The sequence below is a fragment of the Python bivittatus genome, unplaced genomic scaffold, assembly GCF_059951505.1.
Source record: "Python bivittatus isolate LINGU-HERP-01145 unplaced genomic scaffold, Pbiv_v1 ctg000960_np1212, whole genome shotgun sequence".
Taxonomy (NCBI): Eukaryota; Metazoa; Chordata; class Lepidosauria; order Squamata; family Pythonidae; genus Python; species Python bivittatus.
Genome location: NW_028277124.1, coordinates 15,741,474 through 15,748,716, shown reverse-complemented (window position 1 = coordinate 15,748,716; position 7,243 = coordinate 15,741,474). Strand labels below are relative to the sequence as shown.

At 45.2% G+C, this 7,243-nt stretch overlaps 1 protein-coding gene across 4 annotated transcripts in view; it reads left to right on the top strand.

The window, feature by feature from the left end:
- The first annotated feature begins 1,216 nt into the window (after nucleotides 1-1,216).
- Nucleotides 1,217-7,243, top strand: part of CCDC149 (coiled-coil domain containing 149) — a 78,903-nt gene continuing 72,876 nt past the window's right edge. Inside the window, exon 1 of one of the 4 annotated variants that reach the window (XM_088131499.1) lies at nucleotides 1,217-1,601. In XM_088131499.1, the coding sequence (XP_087987625.1) occupies nucleotides 1,554-1,601 (48 nt within the window). In that variant the 5' untranslated portion in view covers nucleotides 1,217-1,553. The remainder of the gene's footprint in view (nucleotides 1,602-7,243) is intronic. The other 3 variants (XM_088131497.1, XM_088131496.1, XM_088131495.1) reach the window with 3 other exon arrangements.

Here is a 7,243-nt window from a genome sequence, read left to right as displayed (position 1 = left end):
CTGTTAGTTTCCTGATCTCAGGAACACTCACATGCACACACACAATGCTTCAACCTCCAACAGTGGGCTGGTAGTAGCATTTTTTTGTGCTGTTGTTACATCAAAGTGGGAGCTGTTTGCAAACTGAGTATGAGCCCCCATTGTGGCCTGGCTGCAAAAACAGACAAATGCAATTTTATTTTACATCAGCAGTATAACTTCCAAATCCTGACCAGTTTGGTCAGAGAAAAAATGATAAAAACTTTTTTTAAAAAGTGAAACCCTTATATGGACTTTTTCATGAAAGAAATTGATGATTTCAGGGTTTGGGGATTAAAAATGAGACACAGAGGTTGGGGAAAAGATTAAGTTGATAATTCCTCGATAGAAGGAAAGGCAGAAGGAACAATGGTATGTTTTTTTCTTTTTAAATTTTTTTCTTATTTCTTATTTTCTCTTTGTTCTTGTTTGTTTTGTCTATTTCCTGCATTGAAAAATTCTAACATATATATAACTTGCAAATCATTCCACCCATTTTTCTTCAGACCCCACCCCAAATGCTCTATCCAGTTACCAGTACACCTTAAGAAGGATTTGAGTTACTGAAACAGGTTCAGCAAACATAATCAGGGGATTCAGAATGAAGCAGCTGGACCGGTTTGGCCTTGAGAAACATCCAGCTATAAAACATCATACAAGATGCCCAGGAGAGCCTGATTATATTCCTCTCTGGCACCCTGGCATGTTATTTTGGGCAAATCGCAATCATAAAGTTAGCCAACTCGGAATGACGCTTTAGAGCAGAATTTGGGTGGAACGTGGGTTCGTCTCGTGCTGTTTTGAAGCTGTGGGAATAAAGCTGTTGAGGAGACGGAGGCACCTTCCCCTCTTCTCCTTTGGGGTGACCTATCTGCGTGCCCAACTTTCTACGCCTCCTGTGATCCATTCAGGCTGCCCGAGCGTTTTCTTCTATTTTACGGCGAGGCCACTTGCTAAAAATTGCCCCCACGGTCTGTTTGATTATGGGATGGAAAGACGAAGTAGGTCCAGTCTTCTTTGACTGCCCAGGGCGACGGTTTTCTTGGGAAGCGCTTCCCTCCTGGGGAGGGGAGGGAAGGGGGGTTCAACTTCATCTCCCGGGAACTCCCCGGCGGTCCCCATCCAAGGGCTTAGATTCCCAGCGCAGAGTCCATCCGAAGTTTTGCAAACTGCAACGCCCTGCTCACCGCGCTCCTTCCGGGGTCGACTGCCATCTCCCGGGCCCTCTTAAAATTCAAGCACGCACCCCAACGCTGGGGCGGGCCGTTTTCACATGCTCAGGAGCACCCCCGGCCTCGGTGAGCAAGGAAGAGCCCGCCGCCGAGCCAGAAAGCCGCTCAGCAAGTCGGCCCTGGAGCGGCAGCGGGGAGGCTCCGGCTGGGACCCGCCTCTTCGCCGGCTCGGCCGCGGGCGGCTGTCCTCCGGAGCCCACGTCGCTCTAACGCACCCGGAGGAGGAGCAGCGGCGGCGAAAGCGGCGGCGGCGGCGGCGGCGGCGTTGACGAGGCGGGGAGCGCCGCTGCAGGCCGCCCAGCCATGAACGCCAGCCGCACCGAGAGCGACTGGCAGGGACTGGTGAGCGAGGTGAGAGGGAGCGGCCCCCGCCGCCGAGAGCCCCGGGAGCGGCCTGTCCGCGCGGCCGCAGCCTGGGCAGCGCGCTCCGGACCGCATCCGCCTTGCAGGGCTGCGTTGCTCTCGGCGTCTCCGGAAGCGGAGCGCCTGCGAGGGCGGCTCGGAGCGCCGGGCTGCCGCAGAGTGCTCGCCCCGGGCCAGCTGTGCGCGACCACAGCTGGCGGCGGCCCCGGGCGGCACTCGGCCGAGCAAGGTTGGCCTGCTTCGGGCTCGGAGCGGAGCGCCCCGGGGACTCCCGCGGCTGCCGGCTGCGTTAGTCAGTCGGGGGAAAGAAAGCATTAAAAAAGAGCCGCCGTCAAAGCGGTTCCATCCGCCTGTTCCCAGAGCTGCGGGCAGGGGGTTTTCTGGACTCGAAAGAGAGTTGGACCGTTGGGTCGTCGAAGTAGATGCGTTGACTTCGAAGTAGGCTGACTCCGAAGTAAATGCATCTTCAGCTCTTTCTGCAAGAATTCCGGCTGCACATTAACCTAGAAATAAGCCCTATAGAAGTCGGTGGGGTTTATTTCTCAGTTGGCATCTATAGGCTTGCTCTGTAAGTCTTTTAAGGTGCCACAGAGCTGCAGTGTTGCCCGTTTGAAATGAAACAAAGTGTCCAGAGGCTTCCTTGGGAAATGATTTCTTCCTCTTCCTCCTTTCCGGGGATGTTACCTATTTGCCTGTTACTAGCTCACACCAGGCACTTTCTGTTTAGTGACTACAGATACACAGCACATTTAAACAGTTATTGAATTAACCTTTTGGTCGTCACAACACACGTTGACTTATAAACTAACCAAACAGGATGCAAACAAATAAACAAGCCAAAATTTAACAAAGGTCAACAGGAATCAGACTTAGCATTCTCTGTGGACAGAGCTACTAACGCTGGAACTAGTCTGGTCAAGCATGTGGTGTGAACACAGCCAAGGAAGGGTAAATGAAGGATGGGCTTATCAGAGATGGCCTGAAAAATCCAGATGGTCACTAGAGGGAGCGAAGACAGAGAGAAAATTCTTTATTGCCATCTCCTGGCTGCCTGGAGTGTTGCCAACTGGATTTTTGATGGATAATGTCAAGTTATTGATTGATGATTGCCAAGAGTCAAGTTGGTTGACCTCATAGATTTTCTCAATGATGATCTATCCCTAACCTGGTCCTTCAAGTTTTCCAACTTTTGCTGCTGTTACTGAATCGATTCACCTTGCTCTTGGTCATCCTCTTCTTCTCTTTCCTTCCACCTTTCTCGACATTATAGACTTCTCCAGAGAGCTAGATCTTTGCATAATGTGTCCAAAATATGATAATTTAAGCCTTGAGTGGATTGATTGTCCTATGATCCATTTCCTTGCTTCCTTGACTATTCATGGTATTCTCAGGAGTCTTCTTCACGTATCTCCAACCAGATACATGATGCTTAATAACTGAGCAATATCCAAAATGTCATTTTGTGAGCACTTGGAATTCAATTTGAGGTTTCTGGAATCTTGGGTGGGAGATTTATTTGGGCTCTGTGAAACATCTGCTTGGCTTTATGCACAGGAACTGCATGTGCATGAACCTTTCTAAACTTAGGATAGATAGAGGTTGTCTCTGCCTCCTGTGTCCTGTTCCATATGTCTTTACAATATAAGAATGGGGGATTAGCAGTTTATCAGCTTCATCTAACAGCAGCGTTTAGACCCTGAAGAAAGTGAAGATAACCTGGTGTTGAGAGCTTAAAGAGTAGCAGTCATGGTGACATGCAAAGTGGTCCAAGTTGTTTACATTGTTTGGGACATTCAGAAATAGCTTGAGAGTGGTGTGGCATTTCCAGTAACTACAAAATGGTGTTCTCTATTTCTGGAATATGCACTTATCTCTATCTGATTTCATTCTCTGGCTTACACTGCCAAAAGACATGACAGCATTAGACCAAACTAGACCAAATATTTTAAATAAACCTACTTTAGAAAGGGGGCAGTGCTTATCCTTGTTCTAGTCATTGCTTTACTTATATTATTTGGGACCTGAGCTAATCTTGAAGGAACACCAGGCTATTGCACTTGGATTATTTCCAAAACTCTTCTTAGTGACCCTTGTGCTTTCTTCTTCTTACTCTTAAGATGTTTTTTCTCTAAGTAATAGCAAACTGCAGTGAGATGGGTTTTGGCCATGGTGAAACTGAGTAGCTGTGTGTGAAACACATTCATCCACTAATCAATGGTCTCAAAAGTGCCAGAATGAAATGCTTGTCTTGTGTGTATTTTAATGATAATAAGTGTGTGTGGACAGGCTGTTTGGGTTCAGTCATGAAGGGATGGATAGAAACACTAGGTATGGCCAGGTGTATTCTTATGTAATGTACTCTGTCTGTTTTTTTAAAAAGGACCAAGTCAAAGATGATGCTGGGGTTAAAAGTACATGGTGGAGGAAGACAGGTGAACCCTTTGAGACCAAGACTTAGAATCAAACAAAAAGTGGTTTGACCAGGAGTGTGCTCAGATGAAAAGGACATATAATAGGGCACATAGAAAAAGTAAAAATTCCCCATTGGGGAACAAACATATCTCTTAAAAGGAGTTAAAGGTCCAATATATATATATATATATTTTAATCTGCGCTCAGTCGTTACCGACTCTGCAGTGACTGCTTGGACGAGTCCTTGCAGTTTTCAAGGCAAGTGTTTCGGAAGTGGTTTGCCAGAGCCTCCTTCCTAGAGCAGAGCCCAGCTGGCGAGCGCAGGAGGCGGGGTTTCCATTGTTTTGCACCCTTTTCGGGCGCGCACGGTTTTTTGCGCTTACCGGCAACTGCTCCCGACTCCTTTTTTGCAAGGCGCTGCCAGCATTTTTCCTCCCACCGGAGTGAGAGTACCCATTTATCTACTCACGTGAGTTTTCGAACTGTTGGGTTGACAGGAACTGGGGAGGAAACAGGAGCTCACCCTGTTAACGCGAAGGCTGGACTTGAACCGCTGAAGCGTCGACCATTTCTGGCCAGCAACTTTCAGCGTCATTAAGCTGTTGCGCCACCGCATCCCCCTTAAAGGTCCAATATAAGACCCCTTTAAAAGAAAAGAAAAGACTAGCACTAAAGGAGTCCTGGTGGAAACTAATTCAAGCAGTCAGGATGAAAGATTCATCCCTCTTTTGGCATATTACTAGAGGATTGGGAAAACTGCCATCCCCCACCCAGTCAAGTACCAATTCAGGCCTGGGAAGAATGTTTTAGAGGGTTGTAGGCAGACCCAGCTTGTAACATGAACAAGAGTCAGTTTGATCTGGATCAAGCTCAGAATTGGCCGCCAGTTTCAGCACAAGATGTATCCCAATTGATAGAATCGCTTAAGGTCAACAAGGCTCCAGGTGTAGACTGTGTTATGCCCGAATTAACTAATTAAAAAAAAAAAAGAACCATTCACCAAAAACTTATTCCTTTTTGTGTGGTCAGACTATGGATGTTCTGTATGATTAAGAATTTTGCAGAACAGCACCTCACTTTGGCGTGACCAGTGAAATTAGCCTCTTATAACTGGATGGTGAAGAGAGATGAACGATCTCCTTCATGAGTAGATCAGGTGGAAGGTTATATAGTCAAACCAACCTGGGGGAGGGCAACGGCAAAGCATTTCCAAGAAAGCAATATGGATGCATCCATGCAGTCCTGAGGAAGGTTTTTTTCTTTAATGTGTGCAAAAAAACCTAAGGAGTCTGGCAATGCCTTTTCTGATGAACAAATGTTATTAAAAGGCATTAGCTTCCATGAGGATCTAATGAAGTGAGCTGCAGTTCATGAGCGTTGATGTCTTTTAATAAAATGTATTCATCAGAAAAAGTACTACCAGAATACTTTGATTTTTTTGGCCACTGTAGATTAACATGGCTCTCCTCCTACAATATCTTTAATGTGCGTGTGGGGGTGTGTTCATATTAGTATCAAAATATACAACTTGTACTATAATCTCTTACTGTATATGAGGACTGTGCATAATTCAAAAATGAATCTGACAAGGTATTTCGGAACATGAGGGCAGAGGACCATGGCATCTCTTTAAAGCAGCTGCCTCCTTTGGCTGATGTAAAAAGTTATCATGCCTCTCTCCTGTGTGTGCTTCTCTTAAGTCTCATTTTCTCCCCCTGCCTCTCTGATGAAAAAGAAAAAGAAAAGAAAAGCTTTAGGGATTAAATTATGGCAAGAAACTTGAGTGACATTTTTTTTTTTAGCTGTTTGCTTTTTAGTGCAAGAGCATCAAGAAACCATCTCTTACTTACAGCCTTGGCATACAAGGGGAAAATTCCAAAATTTTGGAAAGCGCAAATACCTCCAGTTGTTTTTCAGAGCAAATGGCGTGTCTTCGTATTCAGCTTTTCTTATTCATAACTGGAAGTTGTTTATGGTGGGTTTTTGGTAGGAATGGGATAGTATATTGTCTATCAGCCTCTGTTCTGTAAGGCAGTTTAAAATCTCATATTCCAGGAAAGGAACTCTCTTCAACAAATCTCATTTCACTGCCTGCTTTTTTCTTCCTACTTATTTTTTAAGAATAATAATGGGGGATGAGGAACCACTGCCAAGGCAGAAGTGTTCCCTCATACTCTGTGAAGGTGTTACTTCCTCTCTCCTTTTAGCACTAAATTGTTTATACAGTCAAACGTAGCACCTAATCCAGTTTGTGATCTGCCTACTGCTGCTTTTAAAAGCATATGTTGCATGTTTCTGCTTACTTGGCTTTGGCTCTTCTCTAGTGAAGAATTATCCCAGGGTGAACGATTTAGGAGAAAAAGGATTAAGGCTGAAAAGCAGGAACTTTTATAATTAAAATGTGTTTTAGCCCAGGGCATTTGTAACTTGAAAGATAAAAGGAAAAACTCTCCGGAGCTGCTGTGACTCCTGATGAGTATTTTCTGGGCAACCTTGTAGAAACAGATTGTCGTATCTGGAAAATAAGACCAGAATGTAAAGACTTTATCCATGTTTAATCAGGAATAAATCACGGTGGGATTTAGTCTCAAGGAAGTGTGCATAGCGTTACTTGGAAGTAAATCAGTTGGCTGACTTGAATTTGCTTCTGGATGAATGTGTCATAGATCAGAGCTTCTGGTTCCTTCCTTCCCATTGCTTGTCTGTGATCCAGTAACCTGGCACTGGATGGCAGTGTGATAAAGCCAGCTTTGGAACGCCGCTTTGAAATTTGTTTGCATCGGATGACTCAGTGTTAGGAGCTCCTTAAGGAAATGATTCTGTTTTAAAGCTTCAGAATGCAGTTGCCTCTTAAGAAAATGTCACACAAGGTTTCATATGCATGGACTGACTTTAGGGTTAGAGCCCGTTCAGATGAATCGGTGTAGCAAAAGCAATGAATGCTCGTGTTTACACTGCGTGTGTCTATATATCTTTGTGATCTAGCTAGGGTGTGCTATTTAATCAACCTTGGCTGATCTCTGAAAGCTAAGCAGAGTCCCACCTGGAAGGATTTGAATTTGAAATCACCAGGAAGTTCTAGACTTGGACAAGAAATTATCAGAAAGTTGAGTAGACTGGGAAGTTGAAAACAGCCTGGAAGAAGAGAATGCAAAGCTACCTTTGCCTTATCCCCAGAGAAACAATATGGATGTTTCCATGCAATGCTGATGAACTTG